At 47.1% G+C, this 19936-nt stretch overlaps 2 protein-coding genes across 5 annotated transcripts in view; one reads left to right on the top strand and one right to left on the bottom strand.

The window, feature by feature from the left end:
- The window catches only part of Atg4b (autophagy related 4B, cysteine peptidase), a 31685-nt gene extending 20760 nt beyond the window's left edge, over positions 1 to 10925 (bottom strand). Inside the window, exon 1 of one of the 3 annotated variants that reach the window (XM_006245534.5) lies at positions 10776 to 10925. In XM_006245534.5, coding sequence (XP_006245596.1) covers positions 10776 to 10785 — 10 coding nt within the window. In that variant the 5' untranslated portion in view covers positions 10786 to 10925. The remainder of the gene's footprint in view (positions 1 to 10775) is intronic. The other 2 variants (XM_063267328.1, NM_001399197.1) reach the window with 2 other exon arrangements.
- Positions 10926 to 11040: 115 nt separating this feature from the next.
- The window catches only part of Thap4 (THAP domain containing 4), a 39722-nt gene continuing 30826 nt past the window's right edge, over positions 11041 to 19936 (top strand). Inside the window, exons 1-2 of one of the 2 annotated variants that reach the window (XM_039083932.2) lie at positions 11041 to 11371; positions 14028 to 15166. In XM_039083932.2, the coding sequence (XP_038939860.1) occupies positions 11295 to 11371; positions 14028 to 15166 (1216 nt within the window). In that variant the 5' untranslated portion in view covers positions 11041 to 11294. The remainder of the gene's footprint in view (positions 11372 to 14027; positions 15167 to 19936) is intronic. The other variant, NM_001005564.1, reaches the window with a different exon arrangement.

The raw sequence follows: 19936 nt of genomic DNA, 5'->3' as shown, positions 1-19936 counted from the left end.
TAGACAAGCACTCTACCAACTAAGTCACATCCCTCAAAAAGAAGGTGCCTCCTAGAATTCTAATCACCTGCTATACACCATGGACATGGTACCCAGTGCATTCAGCTCCCATGTTGAGGAACACGGCAAAGGCGGGCACTACCCGGTAGCCAGAGTTTTAAATCTAGCTAGAGCAGTCACAAGCTATAGGTTCTTGGGCCATTTATATAAGTTCTGAATATAAGCAATCACTCATCCATAAAAATGGTGTAATAAACAGGGCTGGTTTGCCACACAGCAATGATGCCTTCATCAAAGATTTCCCATGAGGCACTTCAGGCAGACAGATGGACATCTTGCAGAATCACAGAATTGAAAGCATATTTCAGTATGCACACAAGGCTTCAGTGGGCACAATCGCAGGCTGAGAAGTACTAGAATGTCCCAGAAATGCAGGCCCCACTGCCAAGTCCTCAGCAGCAGAGCACTGCTGAGGTTCTCGGAGCAGGGCAGGGCCAGGCCCAGCGGGCTAGGCACTCTGCTCCTCCAGGGTTTAGCTGTCTGCTTACTTTCAAGACAACGTCAACAACCTGCTTGCTGATCCTAAGTCCAACTTAATTTCTCCCATTTTCTACATGTACCTGATGCTAAAGGCCAAGCTGTGAATTAACATTCACGTTCATGTTTTCAAGAAGCTAAAAACCATCATGTGCCCCTAATGTCTAAAGCAGCAAAACACAGGATAGGCAAATTTCTTAGGTTTATTAGCAAACTTTATAGGTAAGGAAGCCAACTTCAAAGTGAGTAAGGCTCTATTAAACTCAAATAGATTACCAAGTCTACTCTCAGAACTATGAAAATTATGGGTTATGCAGCTTGACAAACCAAAAGCCAGACTGGGTGTGAAAAGAAACCAGGCTGGGACAGAACTAAAAAGAAGCAATCACAGCTCCCACCAACTTCACAGCAGCCAAGAAGCAAGAGCAATCCCAATGGTCTGTGGAGAGAAGTGCCCAGACCACCAACAGATCCCACACTCCACTGCTGAGTCACCTGTCCCAGGTCTAACTGCAGACAGGCATCCATGCTACTCTCCTATCCTCCTCGTGTCAGAGGAGTGTTTACTCTGTGAGCAGGAGCTATATCTGTCCCACTTCCGAGGGCATTCACTCCTAGCAAGGTAGTGTGGGAATCAAGAGTCCTGGGGCCTGAGGCCACTAAAAACTAGCTCGTGATCCCCTGAAATCAGTATCCTCTCTGTGTCTCCATTTCCTCACTGGTCAAGTGGAAACGGTGTGCACTCCTCACTGGGCTGAGTAAGGATTCTAGAGCTCTGAACCATCTCAGGAATGCCATAAGCACTCTTTCGCAGGGCTAGTCTTCTCCAATCGTTGAAATGAGGAAGTATGTAAAGAAATCCACTCTGTTCCTAAATGAAAATGTAACAATGGACAGAAGTATCAAAGCAAACATTCGAGCTTCTTCACCAAGAGATTTTAACCCAACAAACTTTCCCCAAGAAAGTCCTGGTGTGGAGGCGCATGCCTTTAATTTCAGCACTCTGGGGGCAGAGACAGGTAGATATCTGTGAGTTCCAGGCCAGCCAGGCATACACAGTAAGACTCTGTCTAAGCACGCACACCCACGCACCCGCGCACGCGCGCACGGTGGGGGAGGGATAAAGACTGACTTGGAACTGTAGTTAGAGCATGAGGCAGCTATGCTACCGGAAGAGTCAGCACAGATGACTTTAGCCTTTCACCTGGGACAACTGGCACTTAGGGCTCCACTGCCTCAAAGATTTCAATTAGCATTCTTTTGTTGTTGCAGACATCCCACTGGTTTGGAAGACAGGAAGAAAACACAATACTGCACCTTACCTGGGCATACCCACAGTGTCAACTGCAATAAACAAACAAGCGCGATTGGCGTGACATTCACGAAGCATCATCCAGGCAAAGCAGATGCAGAAGAGACACTTCTGGATCTACCTTACGTAAAAACGTGTAACCTTTTCAAACACAGGCTCTAATGACTGAGGTCTGGACACAGCCCAAAGCTGGGGCCATACATACAGCTACATGCCACATTTCTCTGAGCTTCAGTCACCCCTCTTAAGAAATGGCACCACAAGCTCTGTCCAAAGGGATGAGAACCCAGGACAAGTGCAAAACCTAAGCTCACAACCACTAAAGTTCACCAGCAAAAAACTCTCTGGGCACCAATTGACCTCCCCACTTCTCCACAGAAGTTCTTCAGTTCAACTGTGCTGTCCTGCTACAGACTCTTTACAGTCCAACACATCATTTACAAAGCATCCCAAATGGCTCCTGAGGTTGACAGAGAGATAAACCTTACAGAGCAAACAGTTTGCAAACCCCTAAACAAATAGTTAAATCTGCCGTTAGAAGATGCACAGAAGGGCTGGGGAGATGGCTCAGTGGTTAAGAGCACTGACTGTTCTTCCAGAGGTCCTGAGTTCAACTCCCAGCAACCACATGGTGGCTCACAACCATCTGTAATGATATTTGATGCTCTCCTCTGGTGTGCCTGAAAACAGCTACAGTGTACTCATATATAATAAATAAATTAATTAAAAAAAAAAAAAGAAGACGCACAAAAGTAGGGGTCTAAGGACCCTCTGTCTCTATGAGAGAACTCTTATTTGGTCAAGCACCCTATGTGTCTGATGCCAACACCCTCTTACTGGGACTTCTGTGATCATGACTGCAAGAAAAAATGAAAAGTGTTTAAAAATATGACAGTTTAGTACTATGATTTAATAGTTTATCTGACAGAAAAATACAGAACTATGCTCAATGAATGGACTAACCTTTTTACTTAATGGCAGATTACATTGTCATTCAAGCAGGAAGTCACAAAAGCATGCAGCCAGTAGATCTCTTTTAAAGACTACAGCAATATATCTCATTTTTGTATTTTTAAGCTAAGAATGATGGCCCAGGCCTGTACTTCCAGCCCCTGGAAGTCTGAAGGAGGAGGATCATAAATTTGAGGTCAGCTTGGGATATATAGCAAGTCTCTAGCTTTATTTCCTTTGAAAAATTCTTACGATGAAGATGACGATTTCTGGGTCTGGAGGGATGGCTCAGTGGTTAAGAGCACCCGACTACTCTTCCAGAGGTCCTGAGTTCAATTCCCAGCAACCACATGGAGGCTCACAACCATCTGTAATGGGATCCGATGCCCTCATCTGTCTGATGTGTCTGAAGACAGCAACAGCTTAGACATATAAACAATTTTTTTAAAAAAAAAAATCCATAGAGCTTGGATCATTGCAAAAGAAATAATAATTTTCAAGTAGAAGAAATTAAAATTTTTAGCTGCCACAAAGCTAGAAAACTACACTTTAGTATACTTTAGTATACATAATGGACAGAATGTCTACATCAAAATCCAGTACTATGAGGCTGGGGACATAGCTCACTTAGAAGAATGCTTGCAGAGTTTACAGAAAGCCTCCAGTTTGATATCTAGTGCCACATTAACTGGGTTTATTGGTGAACCATTTATGGTCCTGGTCTGTAATCTGACAGAAGGATAAGTTCAAAGTTAGCCTCACTAACTGGGACAGAAGTATTTTAAATTTGGGGATATTTGCATGTACATAGTAAGATCTCATTAGAAAAAGCACTATGACCCAAATACAATATGAAACTTATTTAGGTTTCATTTACACACTTCATACACAGCCAGGAGATAATTTTTAAAGTGTGTGTTGAGTGTGTGTGTGAGAGTGTGTATGTTTAAGTGTGTGTGAGAGTGTATGTGTGTGAGTGTGAATGTGTGTGTGTGAGAGTGTGTGAGTGTGTGAGTGTATGTGAGTGTGAATGTGTGTGTGTGAGTATGTGTGTATGTATGTGTGTGTGAGTGTATGTGTGTGTGTGAGTATGTGTGTATGTGTGTGTGTGTGTGTGTATACATGCATGCACATGTGTCAGTGCCTGCAGAGGCCAGAAGGCGGCATCAGATCTGGATGTTGGGTTCTCTTAACTGCTAAGCCATCTCTCCAGCCACCAAAAGTAATTTCATAAAACTCTTTTAATGTGATGGTGGTTTTAAAAATACCTGATTTTCTCCTGTTTGTTTTTACTGGAGACTGGATTTAGTGCCTCACACACGCTAGGTCGACAGTTATCACTGAGGTACACATGCTAGGTCGACAGTTATCACTGAGGTACATCTCTACCCCTCATTTTACTCTTTATTTTGGAGAGAAAAGGCTAGCTACTGTTAGGGGTTTGTCTGGTGCTGCTATGTATTCAAATGCTAACCACTGGCCCCCAAGAGCTGATGGCAGCCCCAAGAAGCACATTCTCAGCTCACCAACTTTCTCTGATTGGTTAAGTAACGGTGGCTGACAGCCCCTTAATGGAGAGACAGAGGTGGGTGGGGTTTCAGTTATGGGGGGGGGGGTGCAGGGAGGGAGAGACAGGGACACAGAGAAAAGGAGTAAGAAGACAGGAGAGCAGGAGATCTCCATTAGGTGGGATGGTCCAGGAGTACATGGCCAAGAGTTAAGTGGTCCTTCGTTCGGAGTAAAGAGATGGAGCAGAAAAAAATGGGTGAGCAAGTAACTTGGGGAGCACAGCTGAGGAAGCCAGTCTAGCGCAGAGAAATAGTTTAGGGGTAATCACTCAGTATTTAGGCTAAAACTGATTAAATAAATTGATAGGACTCTGACTCAATTATTGGGGGGCTGGCTAGGTCATAATAAGAACCAATAGCATCAATAAATATGATATAAAAAGCTAGTCTTAAACTCATTTTGCAGCCCAAGCTGGCCTTGAACTTGTGATCCTGAGTTGGGATAATCTTTTCATACACTGTGTCTCTGTCCTTCCTCACCTGCCTAAGCATTTTCTGATTGGTTTAGTAAAGAGCTGAATGGCCAATAGCCGGGCAGGAAAGGATAGGCAGGTTTTCCATACAGAGATAGGAACTCTGGGAAGGATCAGGCATTGTAGATTCAAGGAGGGAGGAACAGGTACCAGGACTGAAGGGAGAGGGTAACAACCATGTGGGAAAATGTAGATTAGAATAAATGGGTTAATTTAAGTGTGACATGTTAGCTAACTGGTAGCTAGCTACAGTCTATGCTTAATAAATAAATATAAATCTCTCTATGACTACTAGGCAGCTGGTGGGTCGAGACATTCTAGCAATACCCCTGCCTTACCCCATCCCCCAAGCCCCCCAAGTAACTAGGATTACAGCTTGGGCCACTAGATAAGCCATGGCCCTTGTTTTGCTGAGTCAAGGCCTCACAGTGTAACTTAAACCAACCTGGAACCAAGTAATCCAGGCTGGCCTCAAACTTGTGAAAACTCTTGTCTAGGCCTCCTCAGTTGTAGGACTGATTATAGGCATGAGTCACCATATCCAGTTTTTAAGATAGGGGTCTCAGTAGATTCCAGGCTGGTCTCAAATTTCTGCCTCAGCTTTTGAAGTACTGGGATTACAGGCACACACTACTGTACCAGGCACAAAGATTTTGGCCATTTCATGGTTGTTTGTAGGCAGGGTTTCATGCATCTCAAGTGGCTCTAAAACTCCCTCCATAGTCACAGATGACCTTGAACTTCTGCCTGCCGGCACCTCTGGGAATGCACTCAATGGTAGGGATTCACCAAAGGTTTTGTGAGTAGTAGGCAAACACTCTATCAACCAAGCTACACCCCCACTGCCACGGCCCGCTCCCCTTTTTAGGGGCAATGGGCCTCAAGGCCTTGTGCATGCTAGGAAGGTATCTACCACTGAGCTGCATCCCCAGTGGGGCTTTTGACATGAGCTCGGGTAGTTGTTCCATACGCAGCATCAGTTGGCAGTTACTGAGCCTTCTGGATACAGAACTTGCATTAGGTATTTCAGCCTGTGGCAGAGGGATAGGTAAGGCATTGATTTAAATTCCATGGGACTGCATACACGCGTATCAGTGGCTGCTGCACCTCACTTTTATGTAGATGCTAAGGATCCAAACGCAAGACTCTTGTGCTCATTCAATAAGTACTCTACTGACACATTCCCTTGTCACCAACACTTCTTTGAACCAGGACCATATGTGCACGTACAGTGCTGGGATATAGGCAGAGAGGTGAACCAAACCATTTGGGCCTTCCACATCCCTATATTAGCAGACTTGGGCTGCCTCCCTGGCCTCCTATTTCCTACTTACATGCAGACCTTGGACAATTTTTATCTAATAACAGCTTTCTGCTCACCTTCAGTATAAAGCTATTCCTTTAGCTCCAAGACTAATGGCCCCTTAACAATGCTACTTGGTCACTTAACAAGGACTTTTGTAGTGAGAACTTTGGTTTCTTTAAAACACAATTAACTATTATAAGTATATACTTGTGTTAATCCAGGTGTGGGCTATGGGCTGCTTCAGGCTGTCCACAGCGGCTGACTGTGACTTGCCTCGTGCTCTGGTAGGAGCATGGTTTTGCCACTGCTGATAATTTCTACTCTTGTAGATAACTGGAGTTCTAGGAACTTTTTCAGAGGGTATATAAATGCTAGGGCTCCTGAGAGACATGGTGGGTTGTTGGGCTCAGCTTTTTAAGTTGCCATGTGCAAAGAAGAAACAAGAAGAAACTAGACATCCTGATGGTAAAGATCAAACTCACCTCAAAGAGCTCCTACTCAGCAGGAAGTAGTCTACTAATGTTGCCCCTTTCTGCTCCTGACTTTATTCAAGCTCTTCCCTCTCTCCTCTATCCTTTTTCCTCTCCTATACAGAGTTAGGGGGTTGTAAAGTAGAAGAAAAGAGGTGGAGAAGGGTGAAAGAGAGATGAACCCACAAAGTAACAAAGACCAGCTATATAACTTACACTCGGCAAAACCAAAATCAAGTCTCTATCGAGCATGCCCCACCCCCCATTCCAATTTTCTTAGCTTGTACAGTAAAACCCAGTGCCATTTTCACCCCTCTTCACTTCCAATTTTCAAATAAAACCTGGTGGCTTGGCCTTCCCCACACATCTGGAATCTAAGGGCTTCCATGTCTACAGCATCTCTACATGTCCTACTCAAGCAGGCTCTTACCTCATCTTGCTTCAGGCTTCATCCCTCTTCAGTGCACTCTCAACAGAAGACAGAACAAGGTCAGCAAGATGGTTAAGCTCTTGCCTGATACCTCAGCTTAATCCCACATGGTGGAAAGAGGACTTTATCCTCTGACCTCCACTCCTCCTATGTTACAGCATGTGTGATGTGCACCAACACACACACACACACACACACACACACACACACACACACCCCTACCTGCTCAATAAGAGAAAAATCATGCCTGAAACTGGAAACTCAGTCATCTACCTGGCTGGGGCTAATAACGCCCTGGATCTTGGAGAATCTACAATTTTTACTCTACTACACCAGCATAATTCCTAACTACAGTCCACATATTTGCCCATATATCCACAAATAAGTGTAGATCTCAGTCCTCAACAAGGAAACCTCTTTTTGCAACATATGGAAACCATTACAGAAGAGCAAACTAAACAGAATTTAAAGAACAAGTGACCACCCCCGGCTGTCAGGTCTACAACTCCTGCAGTTAAGCTCAGAGACTATAGGGGAAGGCAAGGGCTGAAAACTCTAAGTGTCAGAAGAACGGAAGCTTGCTGTGAGAGCACATCTCTTAGAATATCGGAGAAGCTACGCAGAATCCAATTAGCACGACTGCTAACAAGACCTGAAGAAGGACACCACCAACAGGCAGGCTAGCATGGAGGGGAACTCATGCAGCCCCAACAGTCAGTAAGGAACGGTGAGGGCGGGAAAAACAATCTTCCTCAGAAGAGCCTCCCCAGTATCAGTCTCCCTGAAATCATGCACAAGCAAATAACAATATACAGACCAAGCAGGTTTTATTTATATATTTAGGAATACAGGCATACACACAGAGAGTGCAAGGAGGAAATATATGGTAGGGGCTGAAAGAAGAAAAGGAAAAGGAAAAAAAATGATGTAATTATATTTTAATTTCAAAAGATAAATACAAATGATATTTAAAAAGTTTTTTTAAAAAAATCCCAAAGTAGGGGTTGGGGATTTAGCTCAGTGGTAGACCGCTTGCCTAGCAAGTGCAAGGCCCTGGGTTCGGTCCCCAGCTCTGAAAAAAAAAAAAATGCCAAAGCAAGTCTGTTAAATTTCACATACTCATCTCAAAACCTTCCCAAATCATACTCAGAATAAACTTGTGAGTCCTCACAGTGACCCAGCAAGGATCCATGATTGAACCAAAATAATCTTTCACCATCTTTGCACTTAGACAAAACTCACAAACAAACCTAAAGTGCATGGCAGGTGGGGAGACACACGCCCTTACCCCAGCACTCTTGAGGCAGGGCAAGCAGATCTCTGAGCTCAAGGCCAGCCTGGTCTACAGAGAGAGTTCTAAGACAACCAGAGCTATACAGAAAACCCACTTCCAAAAACCAACCAGCAGTGTAGGCTGCTGTGTCTGCATTGTGCATCTGAGTGTGGTGCCTTAGGCACTGGGTCCCCTGGACGAGAGTAACAGGGATTATGGGTTGCCTAACATAGATAGGTACTAGGAACTGACTGAACTATCTCTCCAGTCCTCCTAACTCTCAGGGGCATGAACCTCCACGCCACTTTGTTTTTGGTTTAGTCCTGACAAGAATGTACTTTCAGAGAGCAAGGGGTGGGTGTACTTAAAGTGGTGTGGAGGGGAGAGTGGGAAAAATAATGAATTATCTAAAAAAACTTTAAAATAGACTTCTAAAGTGAGATTTTTCTTGCTCATCCTGCTACAGTTCCAGTCCCCTATAACCCGGCCCACATCACTCTCTCATATAAGCACCACCCAGTCCTATATACTTCTGGTCTCTTGTGGAGAACTTCAGGGGCCTCAGACAGCATTTCTCTTCCTTTGTCCATTTTTCTAATCCAATGTCTAGGTTACAACTCCTGATACCCAATAACAAATGCAGTTTATAAAAAGATCAAGTTAGGTGGAGCGGGGTGGCTCACACTTTTTAAGCCCAGCACTTGGGAAGCAGAGGCATCTCTAAGTTCAAAGCCAGCCTGGTCTATATCCTGAGTTCTAGGACAGTGAGGGCTTTTGTAGAGAGACCTCCCTCCCTCTCTCTCCCTCCCTCTCTCTCCCTCCCTCTCTCTCTCCCTCCCCACCTCCCCGTGTGTGTGGGGGGAGAGTGGAGAACTGTATACAACAATTATAAAAACAACCAGAAGCGCTGGGGATTTAGCTCAGTGGTAGAGCGCTTACCTAGGAAGCGCAAGGCCCTGGGTTTGGTCCCCAGCTCCGGAAAAAAAAAGAACCAAAAAAAAAAAAAAAAAAAAAAAAAAAAAACAAAACCAGAAGCAATATTACAATGGTGGCTGGGGATCAGTGTTTAGATCATAAAAGGGGCCATCCAGAACTTTATCAGGAGAAAAACTGCACCATCATACCGTTAAAAAAAAAAAAAGTGTTTTTATCAGCATTAATACAAGTCTTCAAACACAGATGTCTTTAGAGTTTGACTTCACAGCAGCATTCAATGCCCACTTAATTAATTGGAGTCAGGTGGTGCTTGCCTTTAATTGCAACACTGGGGATGTAACAACCAGGCAGATATATTTCTGTGAGGCTTGGGTCAGCTTGGTTCAAGAGTTCAAGATCAGACAAGACTAAGTGGCGAGGCCCTGTCTTTAAAAACAAAAGGTGGGGGGAGAATAATTAAATAATTCAATGTATTACTCCATTCCATACCTCCAGCAAACACTGTGTTGTGTGGCAGCTTCATTGACTCATTCTAAAAAAAAAATTAACTTCACAAAATACATGCCTGGCTCATGCATCTTGGGGAGTCAAGGTTCCTGCTTCCTCTGGCTATTTAAAACATTGACGGCTGCCACAAACTACTGAAATGTGTCTTAACTGTAGGCATTACTCCCAAGTAAGCAGACTACATCTATGATACAGCCGTCAGAAGGAAAACATCAAAAGAAACGCCATCCAAGACAGGTACAATGAAATCAGGTAGCAGGAGTCCTTCACAAAGGAGTGGATTCTTGAAGGCAAGGTCGCGCTTTAATTTAAAAAAAAAAAAATACTGAAAACGCTAAAGCTGCTGAGGAAATTAAAGAGAACCTCTGTTGTGGGTGTGGGGGGCTATTTTAGGGCTATAAACAAAGAATGTATTTGATAGATTTGCATCCCCAAGACATCTTGACAATATAAACAAAAGAACTGTACTCTCCAGCTTCGGAAGCAAGTCAGTTGAAAATATAAATAAGCTAAAAAAAAACAAACAAAAACCACCCACACTTAAGCCAGTATTAGGACCCCAAGAAGTCAAAGTAGCATGTGACTGATCTGCTGTCATTAACAGGAGCGTGGATCGCCTACACAGGTTATTGAACTTTAAAGACAAAAGACGTCCATGGTGTGGTTGCTGGACCATCATCCAACAACTTGACAGAAGTTAAAGAGGTCGCCGGGCAGGATACGGCCTAGCTCCGCAGCGCACGGGTCCACCCCGGGGCACCAGTGTGCCCGCGTCCTGCTACGTCCCTCAGACTCTCTGCCCTCCAGCCCGCAGCCGCGAGTTCACAGGCTGGGACGCTCCCCAAGGGCCTCCGCTAGGCGCCGGAGGCCGTAGCGTTCACGAGTGGCCCCGCGAAGCGGGTATGGAGCGCTGCGGGGAGGTGCGGCCCGCCCTGCCCAACACACAGGCCTCCGCCCCAGCGGGCGTCCACGGGAGCCCGCCCGCGACAGGGCAGGCGCCCGCCCTCCTTACCTGCGTCCATCTTCCCTGTCCGGCCGCCGACTGACCGTGCTGTCGCTCCGACGGGCTACTGCGCGACACAGCGACGGGAAGCCGAGGTAGCCAAGCGCGGCGCAGCGGAAGCGCGGGCGTCGCCATCTCGCCGTACGGCGGTGGGAGAGCGGGGGCGGGGCCTCGGCGCGTGTGGTTCCTAACCGGACCCAATCGCCCCGCCCCACTCCGCCCCGCCACTTCGGAGCAGCCCCGAGCCGGCCGGAGCTGCGCTCGTCCGGCGCCGCCATCTTTCCGTACAGACAGTCACCCGCGCATGTCTCGGTACGGACTCGCCGCTCGCTGCGGCCGCGACGCTGGCGCCGTGGCGGGGCAGCCCGAGCGCAGCGTGGTGCGGGCGGCAGCGCGCAGCCATCTTGCCGTACGGCTCGACCGCGGCCCACGTCCCGAGCTGTGTCGCCGCACTCCCTCGGGGCGGGTCGGGCCAGCGGGCGGGCGGCAAGGATCGGAGCCTGGCGACGCTCACGACCGAGGCCCGCAATGGTGATCTGCTGCGCGGCCGTGAACTGTTCCAACAGGCAGGGCAAGGGCGAGAAACGCGCTGTCTCCTTCCACAGGTACGCGGCCCGCCTCCGGGTCCGCCACGCCCCCGCCCTGGCCGGGCCCGCGGGGAAACTGAGGCCGCGCGGCGGGCCGAGCTCGGGGAACCGGGAGTGGGGGACCGACTAGCCGAGTGCAACTGTGGGAGGTGGACGAGTCGTGGAGCTTTGTGACCTTGGCTCGGACCGCTGGCTTTGGGGGACCAGCACGGCCATGCCTCGGGCAGAGCGGCCGGAGGCCCCCGCCGCCACCTCCACCAACGGGCGTCGCACTGATTTGGGCTGGCGCTGCCAATTTCAGGAGTATTCTGCTAGGGCGCGTTCTCAGGTTAATCCTGCTTTTTGGTTTTGAGCAGTTCTCCACTCTTGCCTCGGCGGGGCAAGCCCGGCTGGAGGTGTGTGGCAGGAGTGCGGCCCGGCGCACGCAGCTCTACTTCCTGCATCCATAGCTCTCATCGTTCTCCTACGGGGTCCTGCGGCCCAGGCACTGGCACTGATCATCTACCGCATCCTGCACTCTGGCCGAGGCCCGGGGGAGGATCGTGGAAGGGCTTTCCGGAGGGTTCTCCGGTGGCCCTTGTGCGGGCCGCGCCTTCTGAAGGCTTTCAAGACTCCCCATTTCAGTTGGTTCTCTCCTGCTGATTTCCAAGTGGAGTGAACAGTGAGCGAAGGGACTCTACCTTAGAAGCCACTTCCTACATCCTGCCACCTCTTAGTACTTGATGTTAAATTTTAAAAATGGGAATGGCACGTGTCTGTTGAAAGTTCACAGGGTTACATTAAGGCTCGAGTCCTTAGAACCTGGCTCAGAACAAAACCTAGTAAAACAATCTTACAGATCAACCAGAATGTTTCCGTAACAATTTCATTTAAAACACCTCCCAGAAGTTTTGTTAACAGTGTTTGAAAACGAGGCAGTGTCTCAAGGACTCATGTTGCTTTCCCCATGTTCTAACATGGTATGTGGGTAGACTGTGCCCAAATTGGGGCCAAGAGAACTCCAGAAATCTAGCTCACTGAACATTGATAAAGAGAGTTAGAAGATCATGTTGCTTATAACGTCCAGATCCATCGTATTAGGGCCAGTCTTGGTTCATAGCAGGTTCCTGGAGGCTGGACGAGCTCAGGTGAGGCTCTTAGCACTTGAGTATTGCCTACCATGCGTAGTCCGTTTGGTCTTACAGATCTTGCGTTAATAAGTGACCATTACATAGCTTCATTAGATGAGGGAAGAAATTACTAAGTATGTTATTGAACATCCTTTTTTTTTCCCAATTTTCTTCTCCCAACATAAAATACTACATAAAATTTAACATTTTTGGTGTGTGTGTTTTGAGATAAAGCCTCATTGAATTGCCATTGACTTGAACTCTCCTGCCTCTGTCTCCTAACTGCTAACCCCTACCACCCTAACCTTTGACTGGCTTAGTCAGCATAACTTCTCAGAGGTTTGTCTAGGCTCCTAAGGGAACTTTTGCTGCCTACTTAGAGGCTTACGAAGCTCTCTTACCAGGAAGCTAAACTCCCTGCGCTTTTTCCTCTTATTTTCTTTTGTATGTCTGGTTTTGAGACAGAAATCTCAGCAGAGCCAGACTGGCCTTATGGAGAGCTAAGGATGACATTGAACTCTGCCAGATACGCCTTGGACTTGCTCTTTTCCTAGGCAGATGTTAAACTTGTGACCTTCGTACCTCAGACTAACTGATGCCACAGTTGTGAGTCATTAGCCTGGCTAGAGCTTTTGGGTCTTCATGCTAGACCCTTAGCTACCTGAGCCTCAGCTGTGGTTGGTAATTAGCTGGACCTCCGATATCTCCTGGTCTCTTGCTCCCAGCTGTTACCTGCCTGGCTTCTCCTTAGGGTTCTAGCACCCAGAAACACACTTTTCAAGTACCAGATAATTTGGTCAGTGGTCCACTTGTGAAAGTGCTTTCTTGTCTGGATTCTACCTGCTGTCTCTAAGCATCCTTAGTGCCCAGGGTCTTTTGTTACACCTATGAAAAGTAGCTGTAACCCTGATGGACTTTCTATGCCCACCCTTGCCCTAAAGACACAGAGACTTACTATGTCTATTATAAGCTCTGGGCAAGCTGGGCAGCTCTCAGTTATTGTAACCCAGCAACACTGGCTGGCCTACATCCCGCCACATGCCCGGTTCATTACCTGTCCATCTCAGTGTCATCTTGGCACATGCTCCTCCATCCAGTCAGGCTGGGACTCTGCCCAGATTCCTACCTCAGACTCTGCATTTCAGCCCAGAAGTCCCACCTTAACTTTCCACCCAGCTATTGGCCATTCCACTCTTCCTTTGACCAACCAGAAGGTTATGGAGAGCAATGTTTACAAAACACTAAGGCAGGGCATGCTTCATAACAATGACAATACCAAAGTCAGGCCTGTAAACTTCTCTGCCATCACAGAAATTAGCATTTTAATAATACAAAGATAATCTTTACACCGTGCACAAAAACATCACTCCAATAAATACCTCTGTTCCTCTGTACCCTATAGATAGACTCAGTGTCCTAAAATATATACAGTAGGATAGGACTTCTTCCCTCCCATTTCAGTAATAACCTGCCAGACGGTCCTGATACTTGATTTGCTTTTATTGACGATAGTTTTAAAAGAAAGCATCTCAGTATTTCTAAGTACTTTGCTATTTGTCCTGCAGGTTTCCCCTAAAGGACTCCAAACGACTGATCCAGTGGTTAAAAGCTGTTCAGAGGGATAACTGGACCCCAACTAAGTATTCATTCCTCTGTAGTGAGCATTTTACCAAAGACAGCTTCTCCAAAAGGCTAGAGGACCAGCATCGCCTGCTGAAGCCCACGGCTGTGCCCTCTATTTTCCACCTGTCAGAGAAGAAGAGGGGGGCTGGAGGACATGGCCCTGCTAGGAGAAAGACCACAGGGGCCATGAGGGGCCACACAAGTGCAGCAACAGGGAAAGGAACCATAGGGTCTTCACTATCTTCAAGTGATAACTTGATGGCCAAGCCAGAATCCCGAAAGTTGAAGCGAGCTTCTCCACAAGATGATACAGCCCCCAAGGCCACCCCGGGTGCTGTCAGTCAGGAGCCGGGTCAGTCTCTGGAAAGAACTCCAGGTGACCAGGCTGCCCCATTGGCCAGAGGCCAGGAAGAGGCACAAGTGTCTGCTACAGAGGCTGACCACCAGAAGGCTTCTTCCTCTGCTGCCGACGCAGGTGGAGCAGACAAGAGTGGCATTTCTATGGACGACTTCACACCCCCGGGATCTGGCGCTTGCAAGTTCATTGGCTCACTTCATTCATATAGTTTCTCCTCCAAGCACACTCGAGAGAGGCCGTCTGTCCCTCGTGAGCCCATGGACCGCAAGAGGCTGAAGAGAGACATAGAGCCAAGGTGCAGTGGGAATAGTGTGGCCCAGAGTCCCCCAAGTTCCTCACTTACAGCAACCCCTCAAAAGGCTTCCCAGAGCCCCTCCGCCCCACCCACTGATGTAACCCCAAAGCCAGCGGCAGAAGCCGTGCAGAGTGAGCACAGTGATGCCAATCCCATGTCCATCAATGAGGTCATCCTGTCAGCCTCAGGGGCCTGCAAGCTCATCGACTCCCTGCACTCCTACTGCTTCTCGGCTCGGCAGAACAAGAGCCAGGTATGCTGCCTGCGGGAGCAGGTTGAGAAGAAGAACGGAGAGCTAAAGAGCCTTCGGCAGAGGGTCAGCCGATCTGACAGCCAGGTGCGCAAGCTGCGGGAGAAGCTGGACGAGCTGAGAAGAGCAAGTCTCCCTTACCTCCCCTACCTAAGTGGTCTGCTGCCCCCCAGTCACGGTCAGTACTTAGCCAAGGTGCTCCCATGCCTTCCTTACTCTAACTAGGAGAGGTTTTCCTGCCATCTGTCAGGTCTCTCTCTCTGCCTACACATTTCCTGTGCTTGCCTTGCTCAATGTTCAGCAGCCTGTCACAGGAGAATGGCATGAGATTTAGCATTGCAAGTAGTTTAGCCAGGTGTGGTGACCACACCCTTAATCCCAGTGCCCAGAAGGCTGAGGCAGGTGGATCTGTGAGTTCAAGGCCAGCCTGGTCCACGGTTCAAGGTCATCCAAGGCTGTATAATGATGCTCATGTCTCCAAAAGGGAAAAAGAGTGGTTTTGATTTATTTCTAAGCGTTCTTTAAGAGTAAGGATAGTGTGTATAGTGTTCAGTACATCCAGGAAACTTTTCTGGCTGTGTTCACTTTAACTGTATCAGCGTTTGCTGGTGTGGGTATGATAGACAGACCTGGCTGCTAAAGTAAAAACTTGAGGGTCTCCTGGACCTCAGTGGAAATGGTGAAGCCTGTGATTTTTTAGTGCATGGGGAAGAGCAGCCTCAGTGAGAAGCTGATCTGGGCCACTGCTTTTGTAATTGTTGTCCCTGACATTGTCTCCAGTTTCATTATTGTTAAATTGCTACGTTCTCCTTGCTTTGGTTTTGCTTCCTCAGGCTTCTGCAGTTTCCTAACCTGAAACCTGAGTCCCTCTCTCCCTCTGGCCCATTCTGGACTCGCAGTATGCTATACTCATTGGTCACCAATGTTTTGTCAACTCAGCCTTGAGTCATGGAGCCTTACTCCTGAAGCGGTTTGAATCATGGTGTTGGGCTCTGAAGTTAACTAGGGTGGTAGAGGGAGATATGGTTTGGAGTTGTTTTAGGTTCTGTTATTATGAGGTTAGTGCTATGCTGTCTTTAAGCCTGCTTTTTGAAATGTTGAGATTTCATTGTGGCTAGCATAGTGGTTTGAACTTGGGTCATCAGATTTGAGGACAAGTGTCTTTACTTTTGACCTGGGTTCAGAAGTGTGCTATACCGATGCTGGTTAGCTGGTTACATTGTTCTCTTCCTGAGCTGAGACTGAAATCTCCCTGGAATGAGTCAGCAGATTGTTGCCTCACTTCTTGTACTCAGTCCCTGAGGTCTAGAAAGGTGAGGCCCACTCTTACTGCAATTCCAGAGGTGCCTGTTCCTTCCTATGTGTCTGTCAAGTTACTGGTTTTGGTTACGTCTTTTTACACAGTGTCTGACCATTGTAGCCCAGGTTAGCCTTGAACTTGTGGTTATCCTCCAGCCTCAACCTTCCCAGTACTACGAGTATTACACATCTGCACCACCACCACACTTGCCCGTTATCTGTCAGCTTTTGCTTTAGACTTCAAAACCTTGTTAGATGTGTACATTCCCTGGTCATTAGCACCGCAAACCTTTCTCCGTTTAAAGGCCTCCTTTCCTGAGCTGTGGTCGCACTTGTTGCTCAGGCTTCCTTCCAACTTTCTGTTCTGCCTCGGCCGAGGGTTCCCAGTAGCTGGAGTCTCAAGACTTAGTCACTGCTCCCAGTTCAAGGCTCCCTCCTTCCTCCCCCCTTTCTCCCTCCCTCTTACTGTGTAGCCAAGTCTGGCCTTGAACTACTGGTCCTCCTGCCTCCCCTTCCCACATGCTGGAAAGATAGGCTTTGGCTAATAAACCCACCTGAATATTACTTTCCACCCCCTTAATTTCATAGGTCTTTTAATTTTATAAATAAACTTTAATTGAACCTAAAAGTTGTTTTATAAAGGACTTTAATCTACTTATTATCAGTAAGTTGAGAATTTTCTTTTTAGCCTTTCCCTTATTGTTGTTAATATGTCTGTCTGATTTTGTGATGGTCTCACACCCTAGTCCTACCTGGCTAGGAGACCTCAAACTCGGCAATCCTCCTGCTTTGACCTTAGAGCATCAGTGTTGCAAGTGTGAGCCACCACGCCCAGTTTGTTACTTTGTTTTAAAACATTTAATTCTGGGTGTGTTAGTATACATGCCTTCAGGACTTGAAAACAAGAAATTCAAGATTTCAAGACCATACTGGGCTACATGAGACCCTGTCTCGGAGAGGAAAAAAAAAATAGAACTATGTATGTATGCACTCATCTTCCCGTGAATGTGTATATCTGATCAGTTACTATGTATCAGCTAGGTCAGTTTGTGTTGCTTGTTCTTTTACCTCTTCAAGTAACCATTATGTATTTGGTTTTAAAGTAAATAATATTATTTACGCCGGGTATGTATCCAAGTTTGTCCTTTTGGGAAATATCTAGAGGCTTATATGTTTTGTTGTTGTTTTAATTCTTTTGGGTTTTTAAGGCGTGCACTACCCACCACCTGGCTAAGTTTATTTATTTTATTGATGGATTTGTGTCTGTTTGTGTCAGCAGGGACCAGAAGAGGGCTTTGGGTGGGGCTTTATCCTGAAGAGCAAGTGCTCCTAACCACCTGGCCATATCCCTGCCCTTTTTGTTTGGTTTTGAGAAGGGTCTCACTGCTCCCTCTGTAACTTGTGTAGAGGTTCACTGGCCTCCAGCAGAGATCACCTGCCCTGCCTCCTGAGTACTGGATTAAAGGCATATGCCACCATGCTCCGTACTTGGTAATTTTTTTTTGTTTTTTGAAATTCATGTTCTAGTGCAGTTTTGACAGAGGGCCAGGTTGTGGTTGACAGGGGTTTTGTTTTAGATTATACACAACCTGCCCCTTCTTACAGAGAATCAGAGTTCTTTTGGCTTTGAGTATATAGAACGCCACCTCTTATATCTGGTGTAGATCTTGTCACATTTATCTTGTGTGTTCTTGGACCTAAAAGCTCAGGTTTCAAATATGGAATGTTGTTGTTTGTTCTGTCTTGGTGTGTTGGAAAAGGATGCCCTGGTCTATGCACATTACTCAGTGAGGTAGAGGGCTGCCCTCTGCTGCGTAGGAACAATGCCAAGAGCTCCTGGGAGATAACGAGGAAGGACTGCAGTAGTCAGAGGTACTAGGCTGGAACCCGAGAAGGAAAAGCATATCCAGAGCAGAAGACTAGAGCTAGGCCTGAGCACTAAGGAGACTGTCCCTCTTCCCCTACAGGAGCCAAAACCTGGGACACAGGCCGCTGTGGGGGAATTGGGCATAGGATGTGTTCCGGCGGCATGGGTCTTTGAAAAGAACCCATCCTAAAATTGGGGTGTGAGATCCAAGAGTGTGAGGGACTGGCTGAAGGATGGATCTGGCTTTTTCCAGAAGAGTTTAGGAGGGCGAGGGGCTCTGGGCTGTGTAGTTTCGATAGGGTGGAGGGGTGGAGCCCAGGGGAGGGTAGTGTGAGAAAGGTGAGCAGTGATGTAGGATCAGCATAGTGGCTTCTTTAAGAAGCCAGCTAGCCTTGATGGGAGAGCCAGTGGACAGTGGCCTAAAGGGACATGGCCCTGGGGGAAAGGACCCTGCAAGGCCCTAAGGAAGTGTGAGGCTGAGCTCTCAGCCTGGGAATGAATGGAATGGCAGACAGGGGTCAAGTTGTCACTGCCTGTGTCCCTTCTCTGTCAGCGAGGCCAGGCCCAGCCTGTGAGTCTGGAGGAAAACGGGGGCTTCTGAGCAGGAGCTCTTGAGAGGACTCTACCTTGGACCCTGGCCTGTCAGTACACCATTGCTGGGTTTCGTGCTCTGGCTGGTCCCTACTCAGATGGATTCCTTCCCTGGAGAAGGATTGCTTTGGTCACTTTTTAGTTCTAAATGAGGACTGTAGATGGCTGGCCATGTGTTTATTCATTACTTTTTATTAGCCAGTCATTTTACTCGTGGCCAGTTTACCCAAAGTGGAGCATCTGGGCCCATGTGGGTACTGGGAATTGAACCATGACCCTCCTGCAAGAGCAACAACTGACCCAACTCTACAGCCCAGATTGTTTTAAAATATGTGATGTTATGTATCCCTCATAGAGTGTCAAATAGAATTGATTTCATTGTCCTAAAGGCCTCATTGTCTACCTGTTCATCTCCCCTTAGGAAACAGAATGACCATTTTTTTAGTCAGCTTCCTTCATTTAGCACTGTGTGGGGTGTGTGTGTGTGTGTGTGTGTGTGTGTGTGTGTGTGTGTGTGTGTGTGTGTGTTTGACTGGTTTTCGTTTTTATGTGGGTTCTGGCCATCAAACTCTGGTTCTTAAACTTTCAAGGCAAGCATTTTACTAACTGATAGCTCTCTAGCTCTTAACCACTGAGCCATCTCTTCAGCCCCCTCCCAAGACCATTTTATTAAGTTGTTCTTTCCCTTTTTGTTGACTTTTATAAATTCCTTGTGTAATTTAGTTGTGTCTTTCATGAATAGAACTTCTCCCAGTCTGATCTGCCTGTTCCCTTAACAGCAGGCTTTGGCGGAGCAAAAGTTTGTTTCTTGTTGGTTGGTTGACTGAGGTGCTAGTGTTTAAACCAGTGGCTTTGCCTATGCCACACACGTGCTACCCCAACAGTGTTCCCAGCCGTGGATGTTTTCAATTGTATTTTTAAATTTATTTTACGTGTGTAGAGTTTTGTCTGCACGTATGTCTGTGCATGTCTAATGTCCACCAGGGCCAAAGAGGTTATTGGATCGCCTGGAGTTACACAGTTGTGAGCCTGCCAGGAAAATGGGGTAAATGTTCCATATCCCATACCTTCATTTTGTCTCAGAAGTATGTATGAGATGGTGACTGGAAATTCTACCCTTCTAGCCTGGCAGGGCTCTTTGTCTCCAGTCCCACTACTCTGGTAGGTGTTTGCTAAGGACTGTTTTGTCCC

This window comes from Rattus norvegicus, chromosome 9 (assembly GCF_036323735.1).
Source record: "Rattus norvegicus strain BN/NHsdMcwi chromosome 9, GRCr8, whole genome shotgun sequence".
NCBI classification, from domain to species: Eukaryota; Metazoa; Chordata; class Mammalia; order Rodentia; family Muridae; genus Rattus; species Rattus norvegicus.
This window is presented reverse-complemented; position numbering and strand designations above follow the sequence as displayed.